Source organism: Falco rusticolus, chromosome 10, assembly GCF_015220075.1.
Source record: "Falco rusticolus isolate bFalRus1 chromosome 10, bFalRus1.pri, whole genome shotgun sequence".
Classification (NCBI taxonomy): domain Eukaryota; kingdom Metazoa; phylum Chordata; class Aves; order Falconiformes; family Falconidae; genus Falco; species Falco rusticolus.
The window spans coordinates 19,493,049-19,510,613 of NC_051196.1; the positions used below are offsets into that span (position 1 = coordinate 19,493,049).

At 46.4% G+C, this 17,565-nt stretch overlaps 1 protein-coding gene across 2 annotated transcripts in view; it reads right to left on the minus strand.

Annotated features, from left to right (window-relative positions):
• Positions 1-17,565, minus strand: part of EPS8L2 (EPS8 like 2) — a 66,856-nt gene that overhangs the window by 7,454 nt on the left and 41,837 nt on the right. For both annotated transcript variants that reach the window (XM_037402453.1, XM_037402454.1), the window contains 13 exons: positions 15,253-15,414; positions 14,170-14,319; positions 13,947-14,026; positions 13,390-13,529; positions 11,144-11,223; positions 10,533-10,659; positions 10,085-10,173; positions 7,573-7,647; positions 6,389-6,537; positions 6,080-6,206; positions 5,581-5,696; positions 1,737-1,848; positions 555-662 (listed from right to left, as the gene is read on the minus strand). In XM_037402453.1, coding sequence (XP_037258350.1) covers positions 555-662; positions 1,737-1,848; positions 5,581-5,696; positions 6,080-6,206; positions 6,389-6,537; positions 7,573-7,647; positions 10,085-10,173; positions 10,533-10,659; positions 11,144-11,223; positions 13,390-13,529; positions 13,947-14,026; positions 14,170-14,319; positions 15,253-15,414 — 1,515 coding nt within the window. The remainder of the gene's footprint in view (positions 1-554; positions 663-1,736; positions 1,849-5,580; positions 5,697-6,079; positions 6,207-6,388; positions 6,538-7,572; positions 7,648-10,084; positions 10,174-10,532; positions 10,660-11,143; positions 11,224-13,389; positions 13,530-13,946; positions 14,027-14,169; positions 14,320-15,252; positions 15,415-17,565) is intronic.

Consider the following 17,565-nt stretch of genomic DNA (forward strand, 5'->3'; position numbering starts at 1 on the left):
CAGCAGAGTTTTGCAACAGAGGAGGTGGTAAACCATAGGCTGAGAAGAAGTATGTGGGTTTGGGCGGGGGAAGGCACTAGCAAAAGGTGGAACTCTTTCAAGACACTGCAGCCGGTGCTTCTTTGGTGACACCTCATTGCAAGACCTTTTCTATTGGGATGGCAGGTCCCGGTGCTAGGCTCAGGGTGGGTGTCCTTTTGAGTGAGGGTATTGCTTCATAGCAGGCTGCTGCTTATAGCACTGTGCCTGTCCCACAACCCTGCCAGCCAGGCACCACTGGCAGCAGGTGGCATGCTCAGCATCTTGGAGCGGGAGGAAAGCATGGGCCTATAGGTCTTGTTTGGGGAGGGGGAAGGTAATGATGGCAAAATGTGGGCGTTTTATCATAGGAGACTGAGGAAGCTCCAGGATCCTGGTTTGTCTGCTTGTGAGGGTTCATCCTGACTTGTGCACAGCATCCTAAGAATTCCAGGGAGGTCTAATGACAAGATCATTGTCAGAAGCTGATTATGCCCTGCAGCTGGCTGCCAGTTAAATATCATCTGACTACAGACCTGTTCGAGCTCTTCCAGTTTCACTACATCCAGGATATTATAAGGGACATAACCAGCCTGCCCACTCCGGTTGAGCAACTTCCACCACTGCTTATTATCTTCCAACACCTGACAGGGGGAAAAATAAATTTGCTAGTGAGAACATCAAATTTCTGGCATCCATAAATGACATGTAGTGGGAGTAAACCACACAGTAACATAAAGTTGTCAGAATAACATCACCAAGACCAGGAGCTAGCACACAGATCTGTTGTGCTCATTTGCAGTTTAGGGCCAAAGCCTTTCCTGAAAAGCATCAGAACTTGCCCTAATGGTGAACAGGAGAGCATCTCTGGGGGAAAACAGATCTGGGGTGCTGAAGAACTCATAATTACAACTTAATTTGCCTGTTTCTCCATTATTTATTTATTTTTCCCCAGTGACTGAGTTTGTGTGTTGTCTTTTTGCATTAAAAAAAATAAATCGAGTGACTCCTGCCAGAGATGCTGGAGTGTTATCATGGAACTTGATCATATGTCACAACACATAACATAATCACATCATCACCATGATACAGCAAGAAGGTTGCCTGTATCTCCTGTTGTTCCTGCCCCCTGCTTCTTTCAGAAGGCTTGTTTTTATCCAGAACCATGATTTTTTTTTTTAAAGTTTTTTTTTTCAAAGTAAGCTTCCTAGAATGGATCATCTTTGTTGGCAGGACTCACACATATTCCTCATTCTAGCTATGCTTTGAACAGAAGTCTTTTTCTTGAGTCATAGATCTGTCACAGTTCGTGTGCAGACTGTGTCCTACATTCTCTAGCTGCCAATAATGTTGCAGTAAGAGAAAGGTTATGAAAAAGGATGTTTTCATAGAAAATAATTCCTTGGGGCAGGGGGGAGTGGTAATAATGAACCTGGTCCCAGGAAGTTGGTCAGCAGTGTGCTACAGTAACTTGTTTTCCTTCCTCCTCATTGCTAGTTAAGATATGACTGATGTGTTTCAGCTGAGCAAATGATCCAATGTATACAGTCAGCCTGCTCCAGCTCAGACATAAAGCTTTAGGTTTGAGCAAAGCTTTGTGTTACTGCTCAGAAGACACTGAGCAAAAATGAGTTGGCACTTGCCAGTGTCTCCAGATCCCTCTCCTGCTCCTGGCAAGAGGAGGAGACACCTTTTTCCTTCCAAGCATGTTCACATACCTCCAGGATTTCATCCTTAAGCACTGAGAGTTCGTTGGCATTTCGTGCAGTGAAATCATAGCGGATTTTGGCATATCTCTTCGGCAGAGCCATTCCCTGTGCCTCAAAATTCCTGCAGGAGAAAAAGAATCAGAGTTTTAATGGAGGCCCATCTAATAACTTGGCCAATACAGGTTCACTGGCGAAAGGGGAGTGCTGATGGCTGTGTGCCGGTGCAGGTAGAAGGTAGAGAGCCAGCTGTGCTCGTGTTAGCCCGGTGGGGGGGGGTGCCGCGGGCAGTGCCCCTTTGCTCCTCTATTTTGTGGAAGATTTTCACCCCTTATTTTCGCAAAACATCCCGCGTTTGGAAACAAACCAAAAAAGCTGTCCTGCTGTTTGGTTAGTGGCCTTTTTGGGGACCTGTGAGGCTGCTGCTTTCAGGATAGAAGAAAAAGGCTTCCTCCCCTGTCAGGTGGTGCTTTGCAAGGGTTAGGGAGACTGACAAAGCACAAACAAAATGCTCTGATTGCACCTCCTGTGAAAAATAACAGTGAAGCCCTCCTGTTCTGATAAATGAAAACAGCTGCCCCATATGCCAGGGCAGGGAGCAGCAGGCATCAGGACTGGGAGAAAGGGTATTGAAAACGAGTGGAGGTAGAACTGTCTGGAAATTCTGTGGTCATTTCATCAGGCAACGCTGAGCTACTGAAGCAGAATTTGCAGGTTCCCAGGAAAAGTGAGTTTGAATGTATTCTAAGACTTAATTTGGGGGGAAGAGGAATGTGTTAAAATATTTTGCTTGGGAAGTTCTGAAGCAAGAATATACAGCTTTCAATGTTGAACTGCCTTTTTGTTTGGAGAGAGTGACAAAATAAATATGGTAGATTGTCAAAAAAGGAAAATGGTGAGAAAGTGGAATGAAAGATTCTCTTTGACCCAAATGGAAATGTTTTTTTTTTTTTTTATAGGGTTTTTTGCCTGGCTTAGGAAAATTTTTCAGCTCTCATCTTTTTTTTCTCTAGTTAAAATGGGTGTAGCGTTATTTTTTAATTCCAAAAATGTTTGTGATGTGGAAAAATTGTCTTGCCTTGTTGCATAAGGGCAGGTAGGAACTATTTTAACGCACTTTCTGCTTGTGACTTGCAACCTGCACAGCTGCCTGATGCAGAAGACTCCTGGGTGCTGTATTTACTAGGGGGTCAGGTTCTCCAGTTTTTGTCAAGTTCTGTGTAACCTGGTGAACCTAGTACTTCCAGCACTGCTAGCAACTATGGGTTTTAGCCTGATGTTTTCCATTGCCAAGTTCTTGGGTTTCATCAGTGATTTTAAATCTCTGATCTGTGGCAACTCAGCTCTTTGTGGAATGCTTCTGAAGCATCTGTAAAACCTGCCTTTGAAAAGCAAGGCTGTTAGGCTTAGTTTCAGTTCATTTTACTGTCTTTGTTAGATAACCTTTGGTGGTCTGAAAAAGGTTGAAACTGCTGGTTCAGTGGTTTGATATTATGCCTGCGGCTGTACTATTGCCTTTAGCTTGCTTGATTTGGGCCAACTCTTGGTCTAGTTACAGCCATGTGCAATATATAAGTTGTAAGTCTGCAGTGGGGGAGAGCTTGGAGCAGACTTTCTGACAGATTGAATCCACCAGTCAAGAAAGGGAGTGGTGGCCTTACCCAGCAGTGCCCTGCAGGCAGGGAGGGGGAGGAAGGCTCAAGTTAGGTAGAAATTACTTCTTCTGTAGCATTCCAGAAGGTAAAGGAGTCATGAGGAGAGAAGCTGGGGGGGGGCTGAGGCTAATGTGTACTTTGCATGGACCTAGATTTTACACAACTGACCTTTGCTAATTATGGTAATACCGTTTGGGGCTTTCATGACACTTCTGTGCAGCCAAGAGCCCTGGTGTAAATAACAATACTGATGCATGGGTATTTTTGCTAATATAGGGTCTCTTGGTTAGGAAACTAGTTCAAACTACTCTGAAAAAAGCATGAGTATGGCAACAAATATGTTTGTCCTAGGACTGTGATCTGGGCAGACTTGGCTGAGGTCTGCTCTGGACTGAAGATGGTGTCTGAGCACCTTCTCAATTTTCAGCATCTGCTTCGATGCTGTTAACTTTTGGGGTGTTTTTTTCTTAAATGTTATCCGTAAGGAAAAGTTGCTGTTGATATTCTGAAAGGTAGGTAAAAAGTTACGACACCTATCCCAGGACAAAAGAGATTCTCATCTACTTTTCCATGAGCCCGTACTGTAGTTAGGTGGGGTGGTGTCTTAGGGAAAGGGTCACCTTGGTAAAAAGGCACGCTGTTAATTTATATTCCAGGACTTGATACTAGTGTTTGTAGTTTGCCTGTGCTGAGACTAGCAGATGAAAATTTTCCTTGGGTGCATTGTCTACCAGTCTCTAAAGATAGACTTAAATGCTGTTGTGTAAACTAGGTTCTTATTTTTCATAACCTCACTGAGAAAAAGGGAGCTGGAGAAGACGATCATAATTCTTTCCCTACTCAGCACTGAATCTGTACTGTTTTATGGTCCCACTGGGACCTTTGACGGGGTGAATGAGTTAATTTGCTAATATAATTGGATTTAAGGGGTTTTGCTGTGAATTTGAACTTTTTTTTGTAGTAGTAGTGGAGCTTATACATCTTTTAGATTAGAACATAAACCCATGAAAAAACAGTCTGGCTTGAAGATTTTTTTTTCACAGTGTTGAGCTAGCTACAGAGGAGTGCAGGGTTAAGTGCTTTGCTGGCTCTGGACTTCCATTCTTTAAAGGTTTGAAGTTGATAACTTCATGCCAAATCACTGCGAAGCAGAGTATGGCATTTGTAATTTGGGAAGAGTTTGTTGAAACTCAGAGATGTTGTGAAAATTTCAAAGATGTAAGCTCATGTAAACAAGCAGGCAGATGAAAAGCCTCTAAACTTTGAGTCAAAAGTACTTTCATAAGGATCTTATACCATGAGTAACTGGTGATAGAATACTGGTGGCAGGGCAGCGTGTTTGCCTAAATTGTGGAAGAGCCATCTTTCCCTTGGAAAAAAGCCTGAGGCAATGGGCTGGCCTGGTTGGTTCCGGTTGGGAACTAAACTTTCCAAGGCTTCTGAAGAAAGGGGAGGATTTTTCCCTATTTTCTGGATTTATCTCGTTCAGAAGAGCTGTCTGAAGTCAATGCCCTGTCAGTTTCCTGATGGAGAGATGGGCAAGACTGGAAGCACATTCTTGTTTTATTTAGCCTCTGATATATTTTTTACCTTTTGGTTGTGTCTAAGAGCAAAAGGAGGAGCTGCTGCCTCTGGTGAAGCAAAAGGGTACCTCCTTGGTTAGAACGTTTTCCATGCAGTGCCACTGAGGTCAGCGCTGCGTTTTCAGCAGCGGAAAGCTTGTGTGGGCTCATGCCTTGGTACAGATTCCTCCTATAAGCATGTTCTTTCTGTGCAAGCTGCTGTGGCTTTAGGATGAGCGGAGAGATACTAACTCCTCTAAATATATAGAGAACAAAAGTGCAGTGCAGTGTCTTTGGCACATGATCTTTAATACTGCTTTGGGCTGATGCTAGGAAATGAGACCTACTATTTGATAGTCAGTCAATATTTTTGACTCTTGTGATGGAAAATGCATGTAACCAACCTCTTTCCTTGTAGACCTGTTGATGATTAAAAGGCAGACAGCATTTACAAGAATAATCACTCGTCTGATCTTTGAGTTCTCTTGATCTTGTTAACAACTCTGAATTAATAATGTCAGAGAGTTACCTACCAGGGCGTCAAGACATCCTGGTGTCATAATCTGTTGCAGTGTGTGTTTATGAGGTTACATGGTGGGAGCCAAGGCACCGTTGTCCAGGGTGGCGCTGATACCTTACCTACTTACATGCTGAGTTACGTTCTGTTTAAATGCATCCACAGCTTGTGTCTGGTCAGTGGTCTGGCCACGCTTGAGTGAGGAGTTACGGTAAGGATATCCATTGGCTGATGATAGCTGGAAAGGCAAAAATGGAGTCAGCCTTACCAGACAAGGGGAAACTCTATCAGAGAAAAGGACAGTGATAGTAGTAGATGAATCACGGAAGCTTTTGGTCACAATGAGGTGCACACCAAAGAAAGGTTCTTCAGGCAAACTTCTGTCCGTGGGGCTCAGTTACAGTGTAGTATCCTACTTCCTGTTGTTCAGGAGGTGGGGCTGGTTACTGCTGCCTTTTTCTGGCATAATTTTCTTTCTGTATTTAACTGGAGTGACCAGATCCAACTGAGTTTTGAGTCGACTACTTGTTATACACCATCACAAACCCCACAGATCTATTTCTCACTCTGAAAAAGGGGGAGGAAGAGGGAAGAGAGGATGACTGGGGGCACAGGACTAACCTCTTCTTGCAAGTGCCCAATATCTATCTCCCAGGGAGCTCCACGGAAGATTTCCACAGGTGGTTCCCAGCCATTGCGGAATTTGGGGATGTAGGTGGGGATATTTGCTTCTCGAGGCCATTCAGCTCTAGGACATGAAGCAGGGAATATGTAGTGAGATTTACAAGGAATCTGTTTCTGAAAGCACATCAGGGAGAAGCAGGCACAGCAGGGCATCCTTGACACTTTGACATGACTATAAAATCAAGCATCCCCTCTGTCTTTATCAAGAGCTTGGAGAACTTGGTGAGATGGCAGCTCTGTCCTCACCTGGATCGGGTCCACGTCTCTCCCAGGGAGTCCCAGAGATTTATTTCTTTTGGTGTCAGGTGTCCTCTGAGGAAATCTGTGGCGTCTTTAGAAAGAAGTGGGCTGACAACGGACCTGGCAAGCTCAGGGCCACCACAGCTACTGACGATCTGGAATGTGCATACACAAATATGAGGGATTTTGTAGGAAATGTTCAAAATATCAAATCGGCACGTGCACAAAGGAACAGAAATCAAGGACAGGAAAATCAGTGGCTCTGATCCTTTGAAGTCTCTGTGCCTGCCCGCTCCAAAGGAAGCCAATGTACCCTCCATGGTGCGTACCTCTAAAACCAGGCTAATTCATGTTAGACTTGCAATTCCAAAGTTCTCCTCTATGCCTTCACGTGTAAGGGTGAAGTTTCACAACACAGATGAACTAAATTAATGGTTTGATGCCATCTAAAAGGGATGCTGTGTCCCTCAGCATCCGCTTATTATCCTTGCACTGCACTGATAGTACTTGATTGGCAGATTTTATTAAGAAGAAACAAATAGATAAGGCAAATAGTTCCTGAGTGAGTTCTCCATGGTATAAAATGAAAGCCAGAAGGCAAGCCTTCATGCCAGGGGATGGCCTGACTCCTGTTGGCAGCAGCTAATCCTTAGATCAGCTCAGTTGTCTCAAGAAATATCAACCTAAATCTTTGAAGAAGACTGGACAGTTCAGAGGAACACAAGAATTTTTCTATTGGGGCCAAAGCAAGATCTGATCTAAAAATTAGCCGTTGTTAAGAGACAGGATACATTGCAAGCTGGCACTTTAAAAAATGGAAAATCACTTGGTATTTCTGTGTCCCTCCTGGCTTCTTTTTCAAGTGAGGATTTCTGTTTCCTATTTTCAGTGCAAATATTGAACCATGTTTGCCTGGAGATGAGGTCAGGCAGATCCTGAAGGGGAGCCATAGCTGCTTGTGCTTTTCTTCACAGTAGGCCTTTATTAAAGGGGTTTGCATTTACTTCAAGCTGAAAATCAGATCAGAGGCTAGAAACACTGGCATTGTTGCTTCTACACTTTACTGAGAAAGCTTTAGCCAGTTGTGAGCAGTCTTCTAATTCTTCTGCATAATCTAGCCACCTCTAAGTGTGAAATCAACATTTGAAATAAAAAGTGAGTTCACAGTGAAACCTGTGAATAATATTTACCAGTTCCAGCGGCCCAAATAGGAAATGCACCAACTCTGAAGCGCTGGGGTTCTGGATGTGCTTTCTCAGTTTGGCCTGAAAAGAGAAAGGAAACCCAGTGTAACCCTAACCTGATTTTTTATTTCCCCTTTCTGTCACACAGGGGGATCGTTGCTGACTAATGCATGCTATAGTTAATAACAACCTAAAAAGTACGGAAACTTTCAACAGTGAACCTGAAATCAGGGAAGAAGAGTGAGTGGGGAGTAGGAATCATTCAGTTTTAGGTCATTCTTATTTTGTGTCCATTTCTAAGGGTGTTGAATTTCAGGAGGGGTGGAGTACCTACTCTGTTAAAATCAGACCCTGTGGAGCTGTTTTGAGCAGAAGCAGGAAACTTTGGCTTATTTTGCAAGTCTTGGTGAGGAAGGGCCGGGCCTATTACTTCTGACTCTTGCAAAGCTGAAAATCCCGCTAGTTCCCGTGAATGAAAATGACAGAGCAAGTGTTTTGGGGGGGTCCCTTGGCAAACTGCTGACAAGGAAAAATCTCCACCAAGGTCTTGGTTGCAGCACCTAGAGCTGCCCTGGCTGCTTAAATGCTTCGTATTTGGGGTAGACGGGTGGACTGGAGGGGTGAACACTTGGGATTACTTTACTGTAAGAACTGCGTTTCATTAAGAGCAATCAGCTAAGCTGTGGTGAGAAACCACTTCAGTGTGTGCTTCCTTTCAGCTCTTTTAGTGTCCTGTGCTACTGGCATTGCTGCAATGGAAAACGGACTTCCTCCTCCCTACCCAAATGCAAAGCATTTTAAATGCTGGTGATTAAACTTTAATGTGGAGTGGAAAGTGTGAAATAATGATGGTGACAAGGTGACTAAATGAAATGGCACTTCACAAGGACTTTGCAGCCACGTGGCCTGTGACAGCAGTGTTAGGGCAGACGTGGCAGTGCTCTGCCACTGATTCCCCACTCTCCTTCTTACTTGCCCATGGCCTCTTGCCAGGAGATCAGTTGCTCTTTGTGAGATTGTGGATAGGCAGGCAGCAAAGTCCAGGCAGGGAGAGCTTGGCCATGTGAATGATTTTTTTACGTGTTGGCTCCCGCACTGCTGACAGAGAGGCAGCAGCAGTGCAGAGCTTGGGGGCCAGAGCATTTGCACAGATGGGCGCTTGTGGCTTTGTTGCATAATTGGCAGCGTCCAGGGAAGGACACTCGCCTCCATCACAGACCTGTGCTGTGCTAAGGGTTTGGCTGACCACGCCGACTCTGGTGTATTTATCTCAGCTGTGTCAGCAGTCAGGGCTGGGATGTGACAGCCTGGCTGGGATTTCTTTATGCTTGGAGAATCCTCAGCTGCTGCTTCAGGGAAGCTGACATCCCACTGTGGATGTGTGGCATGGTCTTAGTGGGGCACTGGATTGGTTTGTGCAAGACCAGTGATTGCTGGCCAGAGCTGCCACCTCCAAGACTTGGTTCTGGTCCTGAGCAGGCAAAAATTATGTGTATTTGCTTCTAAAAGAAAAGGCTGGAGCTTGCTGTCCTGCATTAAGGTTGTTTACAATCTCTGTGATTTTCTGACTAATTACTTCTCAGGAAAGATATTAGGCTGTGTTCAACTGGGCAAGTTTGGTCAGAACTGACAGAATTTCCTTCTGGCTTGTTACCCTCCTGGTCTCACATACTTCACTAAGTGGAAGTAGCAGCACTGGGAACATCTTCATGCTCCTACTTTTCGTCCCTTTCTTAACAGAGTGACTCTTCCAGAGGAGAAAGAGAGCAGGAGCCAGGAATCTCAGGGCAGTGGGGGATATCACTTATTGTTAACCAGAGACTTCCCAGGCCTCTGGCTGAGGCAGCTTTACAGCTGCTCTGTAGACAGAATTGGATAGAACAATTTAAAGTAGAAAAGACTCTCTTTTTCCTTAATATTTATAGTCCTCTGTTTTATGCTTGTAAGAGTAGCAAGGACTAAAGCTGTCACAAAACTACCCAGATTTTTAAAGGCCACAAGCAGAAGTGAGTGTCTAGAGTGGGGATATCTATATGTAAGCCTTTCCATGGCTGTCGGCAAGGTGGGCATGGCACATCTTGGCTCCCTAAGCTCAGAACTTTGCAAATGCTTTAAGTCAGGACTGTATCTGAAAAGAGATCCAGGCAAGGCCCTTGGCTGCTCAGTCCCGTCCTGGATGCTGTGCTTCTAGTTTCAGATTAACAGCTTGGCCCAAGAAACCTGCACAAGCCTGACACAATGTTTGTTCCGGATTCTGAAGAATCTGGAATTCATACTTTTTCTCCTTGATAAGTGTTTTCGGTTCAGATTTCACTTTGAATGCTTATTGCTGTGACAATGGGGAAAAGCCTTGTCACTGCTTGAGACAAAAGGCAGTGTTTGTTCTGGATTCTGAAGAATCTGGAATTCACATCTTTGTCCCTTGACAGTTCAAATTTCACTTTGAATGCGTGCTGCTGTGAGATGTGCGGAAAAGCCTTATTCACTGCATGGGATGAAAATACCCTCTGTGTCTTACCAAGAGGTTAAAAGCCAGTTTGGTTTTCTGGAAGCAGTCGATGAACTCGGCCTCGCTTGGGGGTCTTGCTCGAAGGGTCAGCATGCCCTCTTTCATGAGAAGGTGGAGAGAAAAACACTTTAATTAGAGCATCCCTTTTCAGGAAATTTTCATCTTGCTGGCACATGGAAGGCACGGCAATAATGGGTGCTGAGACTAGAACTACTAGAAATCAAGGGTTCAAGAGAAGCCAGAAGTCTTTCCCTGTGTGGGAGGCTTCACTAGGTTCCGTGTGCTCTACAAGAGGTCCCCACAGACCAGCAGCACCTTCCAAGCTGGTGTAGCTGCTGTTGGGCCCATAGCCATGCTGCTGCATCAGTCTGGCCTGGCTAGGATGCAAACTGAGCTCTCCCCGCAACCTTCACCCGTGCCCCTGCCTTCCCCATTTGTTCTAGCTGCTGCACTGTACCTGCTGGCCCTTTCTTCTTGTTCTTCTTCCCTTTCTTCCTTTGGTTGAGCTGCCTGAATGCCTCTGCAGCCTTCTGAAGCCTGGCGACAAACACTTCAATGTCATCCAGAGTGCAGTTCAGGATTTGCTGTGAGGACAGAAATGCAACAAACCAAGGTAAAAGCGAGCCCAAACTGCACGCAGCTGGGAAGCCCGGATCGCAGAGCGTGCTGCTTTTTGCCTGTTCCAGTTCCTGGAAGAATGCACAGGAATGGGGAATCCAGGCATGAAATTAAGCTGAATTCATCACTTTCCAAACACAAAGCTGTGCCTGGCTGTGTGCTGTACTTCTCAATGTGACAAGTGACCCCTGCTAATGGACGTCTGGAAAGTAACTCCAAGACTGGGCTGTGGGCTGGGGAGGAGCAGACCTTCTGAAATCAGCAGAGCTACTTCAGGTCAAAGGACATCATAACTGACCCGTGATGGACTCTGCTTTTGTTCATCTTATCTTTATGCACAGCAGTTATCAGGTTAATGATGACTATGCATAAAATGTCTGCTCATGGAGGAGCCCCTTGCTTCTTTTCTCTCTTTCTGTCTATTGCCTGTGCGCTGTTCATATTACCAACCGTTTCTTTTTCAATCTTCTGTGCTAAGATGGCTCGGGACTCTTCATGGTCATGAGAGCTGGAGCTTCGTCGTTCATAGTCTGCAAACAAGGGAGGGAGCAAAAAATACATTTACTATCGGGGTGAAAATAGGCTCCATTAAATGCAGGATGGTAAATCCCAGCTTGGTGTTTTATTCTGGGTTATGAGAGCACCTAAGGAGATCATAAAGAGCAGGAGGTACTCAAAGTTGCCAATTAAATTTCCTAGGGTCACAGAACTTGCCCGCCAACCCTCTGTGTTGATACGCTGCGTGTTTTCAAATATAAGCAATGAATAAATTGTGAGGAGCTGCCAGCTACAGGCAGAGACCTGCAAGCCCCAGTCTCCAGCTGCTGTGAGTCACTGACTCCTTTGCCTTTGATGCATCTGTGCTGCCTTAGTCCCGCAGAGGAGCTGAAGAGCCACCAAGTGCTCTGCAGAGCACTCTGCGTGTATACAAAGTGCCATTAGATTAACTCCCACTCTCTTCTAACCTCCAGCTCTCCTCAGGAGCCTTCCTTCTCCCAGAGATGCCAGTTTAACTAAATGGTAGTTGAGAAAGAAGAACTAAGACCTAGAAGTGAATACAACTGTCGCTCGCTAGAAAGCAGTGTGCCAGGAATTCTGCATGACTGATGCTTAGGCAGGCCTGTGTATAAATCGGCATTTTTGTACAAACTCGTGTGCAGTCTTTCAAGTGTTTTAAATTGGTGTTCAAAAAAATCCTTCTGCAATAAAAAACACAGACACCTCCCTGCTTCCAGAAGACAGGTGCTTGGTGAGGGGGTGATGTTCTGGTGTGAACAATTGCTCAGGAGGCCTCTTGCGAAAAGAATAACATGAAATGGAGTTTGGAAGGGCCAGTAGAGCAGGTGCTTGGACAGCAGGATTATAAAGTGGAAGAACTAGGGAGGCAGTTTTGGCAAAGGACCGTGAAAATGTACGTCATCTTTAGGTGTTAAGATGAGGTGATTAGTTTTGACAGGTTTTGTAGAAAAGCAATAAGGCGTGTTTCGAAGGAGAAGCAATCTCGGCAAACAGGCATCATTCAAGGCTTTCTCCTGTCACCTGCTTTCGTGCCAGGCTCTGTGTTCTCAGATCCAGAAATCCTGCCTGAGTAAATGCCCAACTCTGTTGATGTAAGCAATGGGCTTAAAGCTTTATGCTGTGTCCTGGGAAGGGCAGAGTTAAGGGTGGCCATTTTATTAAAAACTGCTGTTGCATCAGCATATGGATGTTTATACACGGTCCAGCTCTGAAATATAGATCTTATTTTCATTACGCAAAACTGGACTTGAAATAGGCTCTCCATTCAGGAGGCTAGAACCGCTCTTTGGCTTCAGATCCCATCCTGGGGAAACGAGTATTTTCTATCCTCAGCCAGTGTTTGGAGTTTCTCATAGTATCCTGATTACACGTTTTCCTTTAACCTAGAAATTAATCCGAAGAGAAGGTGGTACAATAGGCAGTGATAAAAAAGGCTTACACTTTGCTCGTCATTTTAATCAGATTGAGCTTTTGTTGGAGAGTTTATTTCTGTTATGGGGAGCTTATTTCTGTTACCACTTTCTCCAAAGGTAAATACAAGTTTTTTCAAGCTGGCTCAAACAGGATGAAGTCAGGATGGTTTTGGAGTAAGATTGTAAATCCGCGCATGAGAGCGCTGAGTTCGCATCTGCATTTCTACACTCATCTCTAGGAGAATTCATGCAAACCACTTGATTTCTGAGGGTGAAATCTTGGCTGCTGTGAAGTCATCAGAGCCAGGAATTTGGCTTTCTGACCAGGTCTGTCTTGTCTGTATGTTTTAAGATCACTGATGCCTGCTCTGAATGTCATGTGATGGCTCAGTTTTATGAGGGGCTTTCACCTGTTTTGGGAATTTCAGTATCCCAAAATACAGGTGTTTATTACAAGTTGTTTCTAGGAGCTTTGAATTATTGAGCTGTTGCTGAACAGAGGATGCCAACTGCTAGCCCAGTGGGTACAGATGTTTGCTGCGGCCCAATTCTTAGGCATTTATAAAGCACAGCCAGATAGGCAACAATATGTTGTGCCTTTGGTATGTGTCTGTGTTGCATTATAATGTGGTGAAAAAACACTGAGCTTCCCTGCAGTTCAGCAACACAGGGCCTGAAATGACCACAGACCATTTCAGGAGGGTTGACTATCTGGGCTAATGAGTCCTCCGTCCCCAGGACAGACTTGCTGAGTGCTCCCAGTACCTGGATCGTGCTGGGAAGGGGGTGCCACCCGGTTCCTGTTCATCGCTGAGCCTCGTGTGTCGTGCTGGATTGGGATGGGAGCTGGCCCTTGTGGCGGTGGGAGGATGGATTGTCTCTGCCTGATCTTTTCTTGGTTTGCTCTGCAAGGGAAACAAGCAGAACAACCCTATCAGTGGCTGCTGGTCCTGTTTCTGAGAGGCTGGTGTGTGAATCATAGAATGGTTTGGGTTGGAAGGGACTTTTAAAGATCATCTACTTCACCAGACCAGGTTGCTCCAAGCCCCGTCCAACCTGGCCTTGAACACTTCCAGAGATGGGGCAGCCACAGCTGCTCTGGGCAACCTGTACCAGTGTCTCACCACTCTCACAGTAAAACATTTCTTCCTTATGCCCACTCTAAATCTACCCTCTTTCAGCTTAAAGCCATTCACCCTTTTTCTATCACTACATGCCCTTGTAAAAAGCCCCTCTCCAGTACCATTGTAAATGGGACTTTCTTTTTTTGTGTGTGTTTTGCTTTGTTTTTAACTCCCAGCTGTATCGTGCGGTGTACATACTTGAGTGTCTGTGGCCGTATCTTCTTCCCGTGCTTGTGGTCTGCCAGGGCACTTTCTATATCCTCGTGAACCATCTCCGCCTTAAAGATAAAACGGGGATGTTTTTAAGGCTTTGCTTTGGAAAGGATTGAGGGCTCCAGTGGGCAAAGGAAGGAGGGGCTGGCAGACAGCTAGGAGCATATTTTGTTCTCTGTTTCACACCAGCAAGGAGGGCTCTGCTTACCTCCACCTCGTCACAGTTGAAGAAGTGGATGTCAGGTTTGTGCTGCTCTGAATCCTGACACACCAGAAGGAGGATGGAGGAATAGCGCATCTGATTCAGCACTGTTTGGCAGTGCTGGACTGTCGGCAGAGGGAAGTCTTCCAGCTCCTCCTGGAAGAGAAAGAGGAAGGGGTCAGGCAATGGGGAGCTATGGAACCAGTGGGGAATGGTCCTGTGCGTGGACCTCTGGGATCCCTGTTTGAGGAGTGAGACCTGGCAGAGCTTGTGCTTCACAGCACAGTGGCGGTTTGCTGGGCTCTTCAGAGACATGTGTCCAGGTTTGCAGAGGGGCAGTGGCTTGGGACTGCGGAAGAGGAGAGAGGTGCGTGGCAGAGGTGAGCTCTTGTTTTCCTCTGGGCCCAGCATGAGACTTCAATAATAGGAGCTTTGTTGCTTACCATCATGCTGTGCTCTCCCTGTACTAGTATGCTTGTTGTGCATCCCAGCAGAGCACTGGGAGGGATGATGCTTCCTGTGAGGGGCTCACCCTCCCACTGTTTCCTTGGATGACCTTGGGCTAATGTTGTTTAGTTTCTTATTGTTCAAATTGGGGCAGCACCATCCCTCTCCCACTGTCTGGCTGCTCTTTCCCCTTGGATTAGGTGCCCTCTGTGCATGTACATAGATCACCCGTCAAAATGGGGCACTGTTCTCGGGCAGATATCTTGTGAGCTACTTTATTGTGAGTAGTATGCTACTTTACTGCAAGTAGTATGTCCTTGCCTCTCTGCTTATGCTTTACATGGATCTTTGTGGACCTGTAAGTCTGCATCTCTCCCACATTGATGGGATTGGCCTGGAGCACAGCTCAAGGTATCTTTCACATAGTGAAAGAGTAGCTGTGCTCTGGAGCTGTGAATAAATCATCTCACACCTACCTGCCCTTTGCATTAGAGTCAGCCAGCTGCCACACACCTGGGAGTGGATTTTGGTAGTGATTCGCCCTTGTGTTCCTCAGAAATGGCCCTCCCAGGCAGGATGGGAAGGGTGCGCACCACACCCCATGCAGCAGCCTGGGGGTAGCTCTCGCAGAGCTCTGGGTACCTGCGACTCGCAGTCCAGGAGGCGGATGGACTTGTCGTTCACTTGCAGCAGCATCTCCTGTGTCCAGATCTTCTCTTTGGAGTTGAGCAAGATGAGTTTTCGGATAGCGTCATCCACAGTCACAATGGACTCGCTCTTATCCATAATGAAGGTGGCCAAATGCTGAAGGGGGGGGGGGGAAGGAGTGAAAAACAGGTAAAAAACCTTTGATAGTGTCTGTACCATAAATCAGTGGTGAAACCTGCTCTAAAGGCTTTAACTGCTGTTTGCCTGTTCTTTGGAGCACAGATGTGAAAGTGCTGCAGAAGGCGTGCATTCTAGTTGTTAGTACCAGCCTGGCCACAGCGGTGAAAGATCAGGGTTTTGTAATGCCGCAAGACTTTTCATAACAAGTTTCACCACTTGCATATTTATCTCATCATGTGTCAATTTTAGCAGCTCTGGCCATTGTCCAGTGGTGCAAATGTTTTGTACACATGATTTAGTCCCCTGGCTTTTCTTTTTTTTTGCTGCTTGCCTCTGTCCTGCGCTGTGGCTTTGCTAGATTACCCTGGTTTTCCTGCCTCTCTCCTTCCACCTGTCCTGTAAACCCACCCAGGGCTCTTCCCACTGCCAGCCTGGCTTCCATGCTGCCATGTCCTCTTGTGCTGCCTTGGTGTGCACTTGGGCTGGGAGCAGCTCAGGTAAGGTGGGAACATCCCAGACATGGCTGCACTCGTGTGTTTTCCCATCCCTGCTTGGTGTCCTGAAGTGTGTGGTGATCCAAGCTTTGCACTTGGCACCTCTATGTACAAAGAGTTTGTGTAATCGAGCTGCAGCTGCAGGCTTTGGATTGCTCCTGGGGCTTGGCGCAAGGGGAACGCTGGCAGGGCAGGGTGGCAGCTGCAGAAGCACATCAAATCCAAATGGTGCATGTGCCTCCCCCAGCACTGGGTGAAAGAAGGCTGCTCCAGAAATCCAGGTAACTTATTTCTCCCCGCTATGATCAGCAGCCGGCGAGAGCAGGTGCTGCTTTCTGTGGATGGGGAGAATGTGCCTCTCTGTCAGGAGGGGGGCGGCCAGGCAGGAGATGTGGGGACCCTTGCCCGCTCAGAGCAGCCAGGCTGGTTTCTGTGCAGTTGTCCCTGTGCAAGTGACAGCACAGCCAGGCCACGTGTTCAGGTGACAACAGGGGAAAAGGAAAAAAGAATTGGGAAGGAAAAGGAAATGGTCTTGTTTTACCTTGTTCCCTTTGCTGCCCTGCTGTGTGCTGGGGAGGGGAGGGGAAGGAGAACATGCCCATCTGGGAAAGCAGCTGAAGCTTTTCCCTGTAATAACAAACTTTTTCCAGGAGAGAAAGGCAGGAGGCTTTTGGGGCTGTAGGGCCTGAGCAATGTGTCTGTGCTGCAGCTAGTCCAGGCGTCTGCTGCTGGGAGGCTTGTCAGGCCAGATCCCAGCTCCTTCTCTCTTCCCTGGAATATCGATGGCCCATCCACTGATACCAGAGGAATTTTACCAGTGTGCTTAACTGTAAATGTTGCAATTATGCATCCATGGCACAGATGAGTTGTACAACGCTGTATTATGTAGTTTAGCTACTAAGTAGATAAGAACTGATCTGAAACCAAGATCTGAGCCAAGAGTGCTGAAACAGGGCCAGAAGAAGAGAAGGTCATGAAAAGACGAGAAGAGGAAGAGGATGAAGATGTCCCAAATGACCACCAGAGGACCCTTGACCCATTAGGCCACACATGGGTAGTAAGAGTGTAGATAAGTAGTTCGTGGAACTGTAATGAATATGCTAATGGTTTCTCAGAAATGTCATTCATCTGTATAGATTGGCCATATAAACAGTGAACACAGTCAGGGTGCACATTGGGTAGAACTTATTTCCTGTGCATCCAGCACCAACAATCAAGAATGCCCGCTTTGTAACACTTGAAAATGAGTATTAGAGAGTTTTGTCTCTGGTTTTCTGGTATCAGCACCAACTTGAGCCTCTCACCCTGCTTCCCCTACTTGGTAGCATTAGGGTGCATGACAGGCTGCTGCTGAATCAGCTGTGGGTGCGCTGAAGAGCCGTGGGGCCCGTTGACCCTTCTGGCAGGGAGAGCCCAGTACCGCACCTGGAGCAGATGGCATTGTGTGCGTTCTTGGTGGGGCTGGGGGCTACAGTGCGGCCACCCCATGGACAGTCCTGCTGGGTGTTTAGTGTTTGTGGGGATGGCAGCAGTGGCAGCTCCTGCTTCTCTTTGCACGAATCCTGCAGCCTGGTTTCAAAGCAAGAGCTGCAGAAAAGGGGGGTGTTTTAAAGTGAGCCACAAACTAATATGA